Consider the following 15,671-nt stretch of genomic DNA (forward strand, 5'->3'; position numbering starts at 1 on the left):
ATTATTTTTTTATTTTTTAAAAATATTTATATTATATTATTTTAATATTTAATAATCTTATACATTTTTTATATATTAAAATTTTTTATATATTCATCTTAATATTATTTTAATATTTATATTAGAGTAGTATTATAAATTTAGTATAAATTTTTTTATATTTTAAATTACATATTATATAAAAATAACATAATATAAAATATTATTAATTCAAAACGGGTTAGGCCGAACCATATTCGGACTTAAACATTCAAATTTGAGTCAACTTATATTTTAAATGAATCTAATTTTTTTTTTTTTTGTTTAAACTCTCAAATTTTAAACTGACTTCCGGGTCTAGCGGATTGCCCGGCTCATGAAAAGGTGTACTTGTTATAGGTTTGTCTTTTCCTTTGGTTTTTTAGTTTTTTTATATTTTAGTTTCCATTGTCTTCCCCCAAAAGAAATCATTCATCAAAATATAGAGGAAAGAGATAAGATAGAGAGGGAAGATGCCCGAAACTAGAGTTGAGGTACCAGAAATGGTGATGTTGGAGATTCTGTCAAAGCTTCCAGTTAAATCCTTGACACGTTTCAGGTGCGTATGTAAGCCTTGGTGTTCATCTTTTCAAACCCCTCATTTCATTACCAAACATCATCAAAACAACCTCCACAACAACAACCTTAATCTCCTCCTCAAACGTTGTCAGGGTAACACCCGTGATGACATCTACTATTTCTCTCAACTTTCAATTGAGAAAGGCCAAAACTTTTCGGCACAACACAACATCCACTTACCCTTTTTCGAGGATTGTTGGTATGCTCCTGTGGTTTCAGGTCCTTGTAATGGATTATTGTGTTTACATGATGCTGATAAGGTAGCCCTTTGGAACCCATCAACCAGAGAGTTTAAAACTCTCCCTCAATCCACAGTCCAACGCCCTCCTTCAGTAGATTCCACTAGTTTTGATTGCTTCGGTATTGGGTTTGATTCTCAAAGTGGTGACTACAAAGTGGTAAATTTTGTTAGTAATTGTTTTGAAGAGAATGAAGATGAAGGGTTAATGGGTGATTGGAACGACCAAGTTGAGCTATATTCACTTAAAACCGATTCATGGAAGGAGATTTCAGTTCCTGGGGTTCAACCTTATGGATCTCCTTTGTTTAATAATTACGTAAATGGGTTTTATTATTGGCGGGCAATTGGGTACTCTGATGACCTTATTCTCTCATTTGATATGGTCAATGAAAAGTTTTCAACTTTACCATTGCCTGAATTTGGTGGGTCTTTAGCTGAATACTATTTGGAACTTTTGGACTTCAATGGACTGCTTGGTGCTATTGTTTACCCAAGGGGAGGGACTGACAAATCTTTTGATTTATGGGTTATGAATGGATCATGGACTAAACAATTCAGTATTGAATCTCTTCTTGGAGTTGAGAGGCCTTTGGGGTTTTGGAAAAATGGTGAATTGTTTCTCGAGAGCTCGGATCATGAACTCGTGTTTTTTGACCCCTCCACACGAGAGCTTAAAAATCTTGGTATCCATGCTTATCAGGAAAAGATGCAGATCATTGCTTATGTTGAGAGCTTAGTTCCAATCAATGGAAGATCCGAGCTCAAGGAACTTATAATACGACTGCCGGCTGGAGACGCATCAAATTGATATTGAATATGAAAACGGATGGGGACTTACAACAGAAGAGGTAAGATTTCATGGGATTTGCTCTCTTGATATGCAGTTTATGTCGACTATATTGTCTTTCTCCAAAAATGCTGTTATTGTTCGTTCGATACATATGCCAAAGATGTTAGCCTCTGCCTTGTCTCTATATATATATATATATTGGTTGTTTCAGTGAATTTGCTAGATTTCTGCCTAGAGAATCAATTAGTTCTTAACTCTTATCTGCAGATCTAATAAACTGCATATCACGATCTGCAGGTGCATATACATGCTGGATATGGTGTGCTTTTCATACACGAATCGTTGTTTAGAGAGCTAGACGTCTCAAATTGTTGAATGTAATTTAATGTTGAACGATAGGAACTATTATGATGATGATCATGGCTTATTGTCTATACTTTTAGATCCAAATGAAACAGTGTAATTGGTTCAAATAATTTTGTTTTGTAGGAATCCACTGAATACAGATTACAATTTCCATTCCCAATTGCTTGCCTATGCAACTTGGGGCAGCTTATACTTATATCCTGAATCGTTATCAGCTAGTTTTCTTGACTTCACTTCCAAAAATGGCGTATTTCTGTCTTTTGAGTTTTGATATCACCATGTTCACGTTGGTTTGATGTCCCAATATAAGAAATGGGAATTAAACCTTCCCATATTAGCTTGAATACGATTATTAGAAAGCCAAAAACCATTCAATTTCTTGCCTCCCTCATGTTAGAGAATCCAACAATGTTAGATTTACAACTTTTAGCAATCTTTCTTTTCATGAAAATTGATTACTTGTATCATATCTTTCAAAAACATATATGTTGTTGATAATTTTTAATTAACTATTATATTTTATTTTTTTATTAAAATCAAAATTCTTTAGCTGATTATTTTTATTAAATGATTGTCCCTATGCATATTATGTTCATTGCTTTGCTCATCGACTTCAGTTGGCATTAGTTGCTGCTTCTCAAGAGGTAATTCCTATTCATAATTTTTTCTCTAATTTGAACTTCATTGTTAATATAATTAGTGCCTCTTGCAAACGTCCTGATCAATTACAAGCTGCCCAAGAAATTGAAATTGCAAATATGTTGACAATTGATGAACTTGAAACTGGTACAGGACTTAACCAAATTGGCATTGTGAAATGAGCTGGAGAAACCCGTTGAAGCTCTCATTTTAATTTTGTTTGTAGCTTAATAATAATGTTTGATGCTACTTGTTCTGTTCTAGAAAATGTTATTAAAAGTGACTCCAATTATTCTATATGTGAAGATGCGGCTGCAACATATAAGAAGATTACATCTTTTAATTTTGTTTTTATCTTACATCTGAAAGAGATAATGAGTATTACATATATTAATTGCCAACATCTACAAAAAAAAATCCTAAGATATATTAAATGTTATGTACTTTAGTCTCAAGCACCAAAATTATGAAAAAAAAATTATTTATGATGGTTGGGACAATTTATTGGAAGTTGTAAAAGCATTTTATAAAAAGCACAATATTGAGGTTCTTGATATGGATTCTCCATATGTGATAAAATGCGATCAAAACACCATTACCAGTTTGATATATTCAATGTTGTTATAGATTCTCAACTTCTTGAGCGAAATAGTAGATTTAATGAAAACACAATTGATTTTTTTACCCTTAGCTTCGCTTTGGATCTTATGGATGCTTATAAATCTTTCAATATGGATGATAGTTGTTGTATTGTGGAAAAATATTACCCTCTTGATTTCATTGAGTAAGAGAAAGTAATTTTGAAGTATCAGCTGCATCATTATAAGTAAAATATTCCAAATCATCCATTTCAGAATCTGTCTACAATTTATGATATTTGTCAAGGATTAGTAGAGATACCGATGTCAAAGGTATATTTTCTTGTTGATAGATTAATTTGCCTTCTGTAAAGAACATTTTCAACGATAAAAATTGTCAAAAACAATGTTTTGTAACAAAATAGAGAATGAGTTTCTTGCAAATAATCTTATTATTATATTGAGAGAGAGATTGCTGAAAATTTTAATTCAAAAGTGATTTTATTTCCTTAAAAGAACGTCATGCACAAAACCTGTACAATATAGGATGTTCTAATCATCAATTAATCTCAGCTCCCATTGGCATATTCCCAATAACTCAATAAAGCTAAAAATTTGATAACTCCCACTTAATTCAGCAAAAATAATATCAACATCGTCCCTTTTGGATATCTTACCCCTCAATCCATAGCCTCCAACACCTCTTTCATTTTCCCCTTTTTTGGTCGACAAAGTGCCAACCTATTCATCATCAGGCAAGGCTAGGAGAACAGCTGGCAAGGCCCTCTCTTTGTTGATCATATTCTTGATAGCTTTGGCTTCAGCTCTCAGCCTATTATAATGTCTCTGATTAAATTTTATGGAAGCTCGAAGGTCAATAATGGTTCAAGCCCCAATGCCTTTGGGGATAGAAACAATGCCTACAACACTGGGCACTCCCTGAGAAGTAGTCTTTTCCTTTTTAGCCTTTTCAGAATCAGAGTCTGAGACTTCTTCTGGTTCATTCACAACATTTTTTCTTTCAAGACATTTGTGGAAAACTTAAATTCAAGTGCGGGGTTTCTCATACTGTTTCGTGGCACATACAATTCTTGGGTTTTGGATGGACAGAACTTGAAAGATTAAAGTGGGATAAGGCGACAAGAACCTAGTGAACAGCCTCATTTCATGCTTTGTTATTTCATCAAATATGAGTTGACCAAGGTCAAACTCTACCATATCAACCATTTTTCTCAAAAAAATTATCGTTCTTTTAGTCACAGTATCTTTTGACTATCTGGAACCCAATTACGTGTAGCAATTGTAAAAAGGGCAGTATAAACAAAAGAGAAAGAAAAAGCACGTAAAGTACCTTTCCCTGGCCAAGAGGAGTAGAGGTTGTTGGTCAATGCTACTGTTGTCTCGTTCAAGGATTCATGAAGCTCTAAGATATTGATAGTATAGCAATTCAGCAACTTCTTAATTTTTTTTATTTGATTATACATTCAATTCATTTTTGGTTTCAACGAGCTAGTAAAGGGACCAATTGAACATATATAATTATGGCTTAAATCATTTAGGTCACATTTCAAAAATCGAGTTAGAAGAAATTAGGTTAGTGAAACCAAGAGTGGTCGCGTCCTGATTTTTAGTTAAGATCGTAAAAATTTTGTTAAGTGAATTAATTTGGTTCAATGGTTAAGTGTTGTGTTTATCTATAAGAGGTTTTGGGTTCAAATTTTTTTCCTTGTATTTTTTTTATTTTTTTCCTAAACTCCTATCCTTAAACATCTGGTTTATATAACTAAATAACAACAATAAGTTTAGTGGTTTAGTGGTAAGACTTTAGTTTAATTTTAGTCATGTGTGCAAAGTGATATATATTATTTTATTCTTTTAATTTTATTTTATTTTCTTTTCCCAAAGTTCCACCAATTCCCTCGTTCCCATTTGTTGTGTTTTGTTTTGTTATTATTATTATTTCTTTTCTTTCTTTTCACGTTTTGCTCTTCATCTTTTCTTTTTGTTCTTTTAGTTTCTTAAGTTCTTTTCTCCTTTTGCCATCGTTTTCAATCGGCTTTGATTCTATTGCTTCCGTTTGGTCAGTTTCAATCTGTAGAGGTAAGGTCTTATCGTTTTTATTCAATTCTTTTGTTGAAAGTGTTTGTTGGGCGTTTGGGATGTTGGAATTTCGAGGTTGTGGTGCGAAAATTCATGTGTTATGTTAATTAATTAATTCGATACGTTTTAGGGGAAGATCGAGAGGCGATTGATGTTCCTCCAACGATGTAAGTTTCACGTAGTTGCTATTCGTTTAGTAGTAAGGGTTCAAATGTGTTTTTTTTTTGAAGGGTTTAATTAGTTCGTTTGTGATCAATCTTTGATTAAGTTGTGTGAATCATAATTGTAATTGGTCATTTGGATGATGTTCTTAGGTACCGGAAACCTTGTGGTTGCATTCACATAAAAATCAAATCAGGTGTAACGCAAAACTCGAAAAACAGCGAACGAAAGAAAGTTAAAAACTAGTCTGTTAATGCTATACGGTCGTGTGCCAAACCGTGTGTGACACACAACCGTGTACCAGACCGTGTGTGTCACACGGTGTGTAAGTTTCTTTTTCTGTTAAATAAAGTCATTAGTTTATTTTATACAGGGGAAACAAGATGAAGTATTATTGGTACAAACAACCATAGATTTCATAAAAAAAAATTTTAACTGAGTCAAAGTTGGGATTAAACTTTTGAAATTATATTGACATTCATATTAAATATTTTAAAGTAAACCATTCTACATATTGAAGAATGGAATCAATATTATAATACTATTATATTGAATAACCATGAAATTAAAATAAAGCATAAATGAATTGTTTTCCATGGCATTATAAACATTAGTATTAATTTGCGTAAGTTAAGAAACTAGATTCTTATTTGATGACTTCCGAAAAACTTAATTATCATTCCAAAATGTTTGAATTTTATGTGTTCAAATATCAAAAGGTTTTGGGCTTTATTTGCGGACGATGTTAAATTCACGTTAATAAATATAGGTTTAATTTATTATTTGGTATTTAAGTCTAATAGTTTTTTTTTTAATTTAGCACCTATGTATTTTTAATCCAATTTGAGTGTGTTAGACTGTGTCCCAGACCGTGTGGATCACACGAGTTGGGCCATTTGGTCTGTGTGGGCCACACAGGCATGTGAGCTCATTTTCTAAAAAGTTTCACTTAAGCCTGTTAGACTTTGAAATTTGTATTTAAACTTTTCGCAGGGTCCATTTGTCTTAAATATGATTCTAAAATATGAAGTATGATATTTTGTGAATGTACATAATAGGCATAAGGTATGTGTTACAACTACAAGTATGTTTAAAATATGAAATTTGTATATGATCTGTAATCTGATAAATTTGTTAGTATGTCCTGATGTGAAAATTATGTATGACATATGTGCATATGATGTCTGTTAGTATTTGCATGAACATTGGTGTGAGATATGATATGCGATGGGGGAAGTGTGATTTTGGCAGTATTACTGCATCTTTTGGCGGATTACCGCAATATTTTTGTTTGGCAGCTCAGCTGCACTTATATGAGTGACATATCACCACGACCTGGTGTGATTGGATAGATGAACTTTTGTGTTCCTAATTGGTGTTATTTGTTGGACGGAGTTGGTGTGTAGCGGATAGGGGTAGGATCTGTGTCTGCATTTGTTTTGGTCTCATATGACATTCTGATATGATATATGTGCTTCTGAAAACATAACATTCTGGTCTGATATATGTTAGAGTATGCTCAAAGATCAATCATGAGATGGTTGTACCAACATACTTGATTTATCATGTTTATTAATATAAGGCGTTACCATTATTATTTCAGTTTCTTTTCTGTGTGTATAAATAAACTGTTTTATAATAATGTCCTAAGAATAACATGATTATTCTTAAAAGATCCTTAGTCAAGTATTATTGTTAGATAGGAAAACGATAATGCATTAAGACTAACATGTAGTTGATTGATGATAAAGAGTTATCATTGATATGGAATGTCAGAATCGATGCATGAATATGTGTGTTAGAGAACAACATATTGGACTGACCCATTATGAGTATGTTTCTTGGATTATTATGTAATTGTCGCAACATTACTCATAGTGATTAATACGTATATGATCCTCAGACTTGAGATCATCATAATCCCAACATCGTGAGTAGTATATTTTGATACAGTGAAACGTACACCGTAACTGGTTATTCTATAAAGGCTGATGTTGGATATACCACAATCGATGTAGAGGGATATGGTTGGTCGATATAGAATAAGTCCCTCCTACATAATGGGAGTAATATCTTGGGCCACTTGATTAAGTGAGACTAGAAATGCATGGCCATGCTCAAATAAGTTGATATGAGATGTCATGCTTATTTGTATATTGTAGTCTGCTTAAGGTATCAAGGAACATGGAATGGACTATACAAGTGTGACTATTCCATGATTTGTGTCCAATCCAGAGATAAAGGACTTAAGGATTATTGCATAAAAGGTTATGTCGAATCATGATCTCTTGTGACTTAGGTAGCAATGATGCATTGCTAGATGCCACTCATTGTTTGTAACATTGGAATCGTTCTAGTATTACTGCTAATGTTACAGGAACCTACAGGGTCATACCCTATAGTTGAAATGAACGGAATAAACCATAGTTGGTATTATTTTTGGGTTTCGCTTGAATTAAATCAATTATAGAATTCATTTAATTCGGTAATCAAATTTCCAACACATTATGTACAAGTTTGTTGTACGCATAATTAGGACATGAATTTGTTTAGCATATGAATTCAAATAAATATATATGGTTTACCGAAATTATATTATAATTAATGTAATTATAATTTTCGATTTAAAATATTATTATATTTATTTAATTCCTAAAAACCTTAAAATAATAGGATATAAGAATCCTGTTTTTCTTTATTTTTGGTCTAGCAACCGTCAAAAGAAAAATCACTCTCAAAACCGTTTTGGGGATTTATTCCGTTCGTAGTCAACTGGGTGGATTACGTAGAGGTCGGAGTCTCGATAGATTGCGGCTTGGTTCGACTGTAGATCAGACTACACATTGTTGAGAAGTTGTTGTCTACTTAGAACAAACATTAGGTAATTTCGTAGCCCTTTTTCACCCCGATTCGTTCCTCACACATGGATCCATGGTTAGTGTCGCCGATTATTAAATTTTTCCGCTGCGCCGTAGGGGTACTGGCGATCCAACAATATATGTTTATGAAAATATGATACTCTGATCTGAAATATGTCTGGAAATATGACCTTATGATCTGATATATGTTTCTGGTAATACAATATTATGATATGATGTTTGTACATTATAAGTAAAATTTTATGATGACCTTTACATATGTGCTTGTCAAAAAAAAATTATGCTTGTGGGTCGAGTTACACACTGAACTCCTAGCTCACTTGTTTGTTTAATACGTTTTAGGTGGTCTTCTGTCTTAGGATTGGACGGCGTGCGGGAGCTTGAATTATTTTCTCAGTTAATTAAAATATGGTGATTTTCGTAGTTTTCAATTTTGGACTTTTGAGATTATAATCTGGTTTTTTTTTCGTTTGTTTTGGTTTTTGTTTAAATCATCGGTAGTTGATATTTTCAAATGTGAAACTGCAAAATCACATGAGTTAAAAAAATAAATTTCGGTTTATAAAATTAAAACTCTAAAAAAAATTTCACTTCAAATTAAGTATTTTTCTGTAAATAATTAATTAATTTTTAACAAATGTTAGCATTAACCAGAAAAGGTTTGCTCAAAATTGGTGAAGCAAGCAAATTTGAATTAAATTTTGGGATTTGAGATAAGTGTTTTTAGACTTAAGCTTTTCTAAACGTTTGTGAGAGTCCTTCCAAGTTTTATGCTTTTGAAACGCACAACTAAGTTTGATTAAAACAAAAGTTTCTAAACAAACTAATGTAATTTCTCCAAATTCGGCCATAACGTCCAGGTCGGGTTTGGGGTGTTACAATTTATAATTGAGTTCCAAAATTTCGCCTATTAATTATAAACTTATTTAGTTACAAAGTTATTCCACTATAATATTATGATTGAGCTCTCCTTCATTACGTACAATTACGAAAGCTACTCAATTAGTGCTTGTCCAATAACCTTGTCATAAGTGTGTTACCCTCATAGGATATCCTTGATCTCTTTAGGATAAATTTGTTCTCCCAAAGTGATCTTATTTTATCTCATGGTAACCATTACATCTTTCTTTATTAAAAGTCAATTACTATCAAATAGTAATTAAGTCGTTTATCACAAAGACAATCAACCCGTGACCATATTTACTTTTCATTTATCATATAATGTCGATGAGATGATATCATTTACCCATTTTTTGGAATATAAATTCTACTATTTTGAATGATGTTACTGTCAAAACCATTTTTTAAATTTAAAAAAAAAGGGGATCGACTTTGAAAATGGAGTCTCCACCGATCTTTTATTAAGGTGTGACCGGTTCACCATTAAAAATGATTTTGGTCTGCGAATTTTGAGAAAATAAGTTCGGGAGTCAGTTACGTACGAGGAAGCGTTAGCACCCTCATAACGTCCAAGATTGGTACCGAATTGATTGCTTAAGGTCTTAATGTCGAAACTTGAAATGATTTTTAAATACGATCCCCTGAAATGAAAGCTTAAATAATTGAATTGGTTAAATGGACGGACCCATTTCAAAGAAATAGACCACCACACTCAGTGAGTTAGAGCGCAACAGTCCAATCTTCGGAGTTAGGTTTGTCCCTTTCTAAAATTTTTTAAACATGTTTTAAGAAGGATATCTGATGATTTAAGTCAATCGAGAAATCAGAATCCAGTAAGTTAGGGTTCAATTTCTCAAAATTCTTAAACATCAAATATTGCCTTTATTTTAAAATCGAGATAACAAAATGTCGTATCCAATAAGTTAGGATCCAACATTTTGAAATCTAAAGATTTTTATTTTAATAATTGTAAGGTTTTAATAAAATAAGCACACAGCTATTTAAACTCATCGAGAAAAATTGGAACCCAATAAGTTATGGCACAATTCTCTTGAGAATTATAAATGCTAGGCCTTTTAGTATGAAATAGAATGATAAAAGTACAAAATTCTAAAAAGAAATATGTAATGTAAAACGATAAATGATAATTCAAACTTAAACTAAGAAGTAGCCAAATAAGCAATAAATAAATACAAATAAAGTAGCAATAATAATTTTACTCACATTATACAACATCAAAATATATAAATTATGTCTAATCTACTAAAATGTGTATTGATAAATGATGAATTTTATAATAATATATCAAATTGAAAAATAAAAGTATAATAACAAAATTTTAAAATAATATTTAATGAATTTAAAATCATATTGATAATAACTTCAAAGAATAATATCCTATATCTTAAAATTATATTAATAATAAGTTCGAAAGCAATATTAAGCTAATATTAAAATAATGTTAAAAACAATGAATATAAGAATTAATTTATCTAAAAAACTTTTGAAATTAAAATTAAATATGAAAAGTATTTTTGAAATTGAAAATAATAATCAACAAATTTTAAATCAAGGCTTAAATAAAATTAAAATAATAATAAAAGAAGACAAAACTAAAATACAATTGACTCAAAATATTGGTGTATAATGAATTTAAAAAATATAAAATACAAATGAAAACAATAATTTGTTACATTTTAAGAAATATATTGTTGAATATTAAATACTATAATATATGAAAATATAATTAATTATAATTAAAATATATTGTTGAATTTTAAGAAAGAAAACTAAATTAGTATTAAATTAAAATCTGTTTCAAAATTGAAGGACTAAATCTGCAATTAAACGCAAGTATCGAAATAGTCTCAATCAATCACAGAAACGGCACCGTTCGAGCTTGGATTTAAATGAATACAGAATCAAATATGCGGTACAAATTGCAACCAATTAAAGTAAATCCAATCGCAATTCCATTAAACGCCGAGGGACTCGTTGAATAAATAGACCAATTGCTCCGTAATGCGCGGATCCTTCCCAGATCGGGTCACCGCTCAGATCTGGTCATCAAACAACGCCGTTTTGAAGCCATCATATTAGCAACAAAAGACGAAGTTTTAGTCCCCGTGCTTAAGACTAAAATAAACCCTAAAAACTAACCCTTCCACTAAAACAAAACCAAAACTAAAACTAAAACCCCCTCTGCGCCGTTCTGCGAATCAACTCCTCAGACCCTCAAAATCCCCACTCAAATCCGATGACGACGGAGAGAGAGGATGCGGTCACCAAGTATGTCTTTCTTTCTTTTACCGTTTTCTTCTTAACAAATAATCAACAGATGCAAAACGAAAAAAAAGAAAAACAAGAAAAAAATAATCTGCGAATGCCAAAAAGAACCCAGAAATTACCTTCTGGTATTTCGATTTTTTTTTTGTATTCTCAATGCGTAATCTGTTTACAGTGTTCGAATGGCCTTCATATAGCCCGATTTACAAAAAATAAAAAATAGAAAAAATAAAAGGTTCCCCCATTCTGTTATTTTTCTATTGGATGCTGCTTCCGTGTGTTTTTGCAGGTATTCGGCCAGCCTAGAGGTACGGAGGTGGCCGTACAGAGGCGTGCGTGGCTGGGAGGCGTGGTGGTGCACGTGCGAGGGCAGAGCTTGATTGCGGCGCTGGAGGCTGAATGCTGTTAGAGTTTGCTGCTACGTCTTCTGGTGTTGGGCCATCGGGCTAGGGTTGGCTGATGGGCATTAGGCTTAGTGGGTTTGGGTTTTAGTTGGGTCTTTTGGGTTAGGTGATTAGGCCTCTGTAACTTGGGTTTGTAAAGCTATGGACTGATGGACTTTTAATAATTTTTGTTTTTATTTTTATTTTTATTTTTATATATTTTTTGTTTATTTATTTCTGATTTGGGCCGGGCAAATTTGGGTTTGTACAGTTACATATTGTAGAAGTCATATACTCAACACACCAGCTTTCGATTTCTTATATATTTGAACTTAAACTTTTACTTACATCAAAGTATATGAGTCACACATACATAGTGCTCATCCACTTAGAATTAAGGTATGTCACGCTATGAACGTCACAAGTGAATGAATCCATAAATAAGGACGAGTACGATGGGGGGAAGGGACAAGGGTGAAAGATTTTTATTTTATTTAGTATTAATATAATTATATTTATTTAATATTAATTTAGAATTTAGTTTTTTTTATTATTTTGAAAATATTTATGTATTTATGACAATTCTAGTATAATAATAATAGTAGACATCGAACATAGTAATAAATTAATCATAAATTGTTATTATTTTTTTATATTCAGTACTAGTTAGTTATGTGACTTTGAATTTAAAAAATGTGAACTGCCTATCACATAAAATTTAATAGTACATTATAATTATTAAAATGCCAATCTTATAAACCTTATATAATGATGATGCAATTGAACAATATAACTTGTTAGACAAATAAAAAATGATAATATGCATAGTTGCATGCTAGTGTAATGAAAAGGTAGACCCACCCCTTCCATAATGAATGCAATATCAGCAACAGATTAACTACGTAGATAGTTATCTTCTATTAGTTAGCTGCTTCTTGATATTGTAATTAGTGTATAAAAGGACACTTTTGTATCTACAAGATTATGAATGAAAGTTTATTCTTCTGCATTTCTTGTTTTCTGTCATGCAGTAGTATTCTTCCAAATGTCGATGGAATGGAAATATTTGTTCCTAGCTGCAGCCTTGGTCGCTCTCTCGGGTTGGTTTAGATTCTATTCACAGCCCTCTACCTTCATCCACCACCAGCAAGTTAGGGCGACGCCCAAGATCAGTTTCTACAAACTTAGTCTCCAATGGCCACCAGCTACATGTCATGGAACATTAAGGTGCAAACCTCCTATCCCTTCCGACTTCAAAATTCACGATATATGGCCACAAGATAGATATGACGAACCAATACCTCCTTACAAGAAAAAGAATCCTTGTACCCGCAAGAGACCCACTCTTCGCAAAGATCTCCGGGTAAGCACACATGATCCATTTACTTTCGTTTATTTGAATGAAATGAGATTGTCAGTTCTTTAATAAAATCTTTTGTCAGTTCCTTAATAAAATCTTTTGTTGTTTAATAATTTCTTTATTCAAAAGCAATTTTTATTTCAAAATATTTTTGTTTTTTATATCAAAATAATTTATCAAATAAAGTTAGTTTAACAATACCCTAGTTTGAATCATGTAAAATTCTTTTATTTTATTTCTTATGTTTTTATTATAAAAAGTAGTTACCAAACATGTTTTTATTATTGAAAACAAATTTTTATTTTTATTTATCAAATGTGTTTTTCTATTTTTAAAAAATAAAAATGAAAAATGAAAACTCTTTTCTGAAAATAAAAATAAAAAAAATATTTTCAAAAACCACTATTTAGTTTAAGGAAACATAAGCTATTTTCGTTTTTTTTATTGGAAATTAGAAAACATTAAAGAAAAATGTTTAGTTGAAAATTTAATTTCGTGTATTTGAATGAATGAGTTTGTCAGTTCTCTAATAAAATCTTTTGTTGTTTAAAAGATTAAATTGCATACAGTTGAAGCTCATTTAACGTCAGAATGGCCAAACTTGACTGATGGTCTTAACATGACTGCAAACTACAAATTTTGGGGATCTGAATGGGAAAAGCATGGAACTTGTTCTGATTACCCTGACGATCCTCTTACGTACTTCAAGTCTGCCTTAAAACTCAGGCGTGGCATAAAAACAAGTAACATCTCGATTATACTTTGTTGTTAGCTCATATATTGAATTAAATTGATTTTTTTTTATATCGGTATTACCCTAACACATCCTGTCTCTAATTGTTGCTTTGATGTAGTTGTGAGATTTGGACGTCAGACAAGTTGGACGGTGAATCAAGTTGCAGATGAAGTTTTCTATGTTTTAAAAGCCTATCCTCAGATTGCTTGCAATCTAAACCCAAGTCGCACTCAAAAACAATTGTGGGAGATTCGTTTATGCTATGATAGGCCAAATCCCGGACAAACCCCTCACATTCTCATTAATTGTACTCATATATTGCGAGTAAGAAAGGGTAAAATAATAGGGCCCTGTAAAAGCTTGAGTGATTCAATATTTTTCCCCTAGTGCTCTTATAAAATTTTGAATAATTACTACTCCAAATAAATATAGTTGTTGTAAAGCCCAACTTTAAATCTTCTTGTCCCACCAATTTGATGTTTGAAATAAATAAGTAATTGTATTATCTTGTTGTAAACCCTCCAACTCTTTAAAATAGATTAGTAATTGTATTATCTATTTTTAATGTACAAGTGTTTACATTTTGCATGCTCGTATTATAATTATTAGATCCCGTAACCAAATACAGAAAAACACTAATTAGAATATTTTGTTGGTATAATATGATGAAACAATGAGACTATAAACACATCCTACCTTGGCCCTGCATATCAGCATGCAAAAACGTTTGCAAACTGTTCGGCGATGCCGATAAGAAAACACAACCCTCCGCCATGTCCTGAGCCAAACAAGCAAGGTGGTCAGCATAGCGGTTGCCCTCCCGAAGAATATGTCAGACTTTCATCACCCAACCTTTTCGGATCAATAGCAAGCAATCTTCAACGAAAGTTCCCAACGGATGAGAAGCTTCAAAAGGTCGAGATAGCAGATTCACCACCCAAAGCACATCAAGTTCCAAAATTAAAATACTAACATCCAGCCCTTAGCCATCCGAAAGCCTTCCCGAACTCCCCAAAGTTCAACTTGTAGGTTGTCCGTTACTCCTATCTTCATCATGAATCCATGCAACCACTCACCCCTCTCATTTCGAAGGTTGCCTACCAGTCCACACCGCACTATCAAGAATACAATAATCCAACGGGGAACGTTTCCAAGCTATCTATTTAGGCTCACGGTGAACCCTCGGAATAACAGTCTGCCACGCCGAGAAACATCCTAAGCAAATTTCCTTGCAATCAAATGTACCTGCTACGGTGAATCAAGCACAGCCTATAAATTTCTTTTATTTCAACATTTCCATAAACACCATAAAATAACTGTGAAAACCAAGCCCCATGGTAAAAGAAAACCCAACGGCTCCATAGGCCGGCTGTTACCTTCCAGCCACACTAGAAATGGGGTGGTATAAAAATCAAGCTGCAAAGTTAATTATGTTATTATTTTTTTATATTCAGTACTAGTTAGTTATGTGACTTAGTTACGAGACTTTGAATTTAAAAAATGTGAACTGCAAGGTTCTTGTTCAATTTAAAAAACGACACGTGGAATGAATATTCTAAAGGGTTAAATAACAAAAATTAAAGATGATTATTCTCTGTGAAAATTTTGGTTCTGAAAAATCCATTGTGGAGGAGTTGATTCCTAAAAAGGTTAG

At 32.2% G+C, this 15,671-nt stretch overlaps 2 protein-coding genes and 1 long non-coding RNA gene across 5 annotated transcripts; all 3 read left to right on the forward strand.

Moving 5' to 3' along the window:
- Nucleotides 1–344: 344 nt before the first annotated feature.
- LOC107914610 (F-box/kelch-repeat protein At3g23880) lies at nucleotides 345–2,979 on the forward strand. 3 transcript variants are annotated; one of them, XR_001688935.2, is made up of 3 exons: nucleotides 345–1,686; nucleotides 2,612–2,638; nucleotides 2,787–2,979. XR_001688935.2 is itself a non-coding variant. In XM_016843563.2 (2 exons), the coding sequence occupies exon 1, from the start codon at nucleotides 492–494 to the stop codon at nucleotides 1,644–1,646; it is 1,155 nt and encodes a 384-aa protein (XP_016699052.1). In that variant the 5' UTR covers nucleotides 345–491; the 3' UTR covers nucleotides 1,647–1,686; nucleotides 1,926–2,190. The 3 variants fall into 3 exon arrangements, 2 of the variants coding, with proteins under 2 accessions (XP_016699052.1, XP_016699053.1); XM_016843563.2 differs by lacking the exons at nucleotides 2,612–2,638; nucleotides 2,787–2,979 and adding an exon at nucleotides 1,926–2,190; XM_016843564.2 differs by lacking the exons at nucleotides 2,612–2,638; nucleotides 2,787–2,979 and adding an exon at nucleotides 2,118–2,190 and having other exon boundaries at nucleotides 386–1,686.
- An 8,450-nt stretch (nucleotides 2,980–11,429) lies between these two features.
- Nucleotides 11,430–12,244, forward strand: LOC121222174 (uncharacterized). The gene is made up of 2 exons (XR_005919234.1): nucleotides 11,430–11,541; nucleotides 11,828–12,244. It is a non-coding gene; the product is annotated as an uncharacterized lncRNA (long non-coding RNA).
- A 655-nt stretch (nucleotides 12,245–12,899) lies between these two features.
- On the forward strand, nucleotides 12,900–15,253 carry LOC121222175 (ribonuclease 3). Its single transcript, XM_041102198.1, has 3 exons — nucleotides 12,900–13,284; nucleotides 13,835–14,024; nucleotides 14,136–15,253. Exons 1-3 carry the CDS (start codon nucleotides 12,910–12,912, stop codon nucleotides 14,402–14,404), a joined length of 834 nt encoding a protein of 277 aa, XP_040958132.1. The 5' UTR covers nucleotides 12,900–12,909; the 3' UTR covers nucleotides 14,405–15,253.
- The last annotated feature ends 418 nt before the right edge of the window (nucleotides 15,254–15,671 follow it).

The sequence above is a fragment of the Gossypium hirsutum genome, chromosome D10, assembly GCF_007990345.1.
Source record: "Gossypium hirsutum isolate 1008001.06 chromosome D10, Gossypium_hirsutum_v2.1, whole genome shotgun sequence".
NCBI classification, from domain to species: domain Eukaryota; kingdom Viridiplantae; phylum Streptophyta; class Magnoliopsida; order Malvales; family Malvaceae; genus Gossypium; species Gossypium hirsutum.

What these genes read in the sequence shown, in the direction of transcription:
- LOC107914610 (XM_016843563.2), top strand. Translation starts at nt 492, where the DNA reads ATGCCCGAAACTAGAGTTGAGGTACCAGAAATGGTGATGTTGGAGATT.
- LOC121222175 (XM_041102198.1), top strand. Translation starts at nt 12,910, where the DNA reads ATGAAAGTTTATTCTTCTGCATTTCTTGTTTTCTGTCATGCAGTAGTA. An exon ending in CTCTTCGCAAAGATCTCCGG is followed by an intron (nt 13,285 to 13,834) that starts GTAAGCACACAT and finishes GTTGTTTAAAAG; the next exon opens with ATTAAATTGCATACAGTTGA. An exon ending in CAGGCGTGGCATAAAAACAA is followed by an intron (nt 14,025 to 14,135) that starts GTAACATCTCGA and finishes GCTTTGATGTAG; the next exon opens with TTGTGAGATTTGGACGTCAG.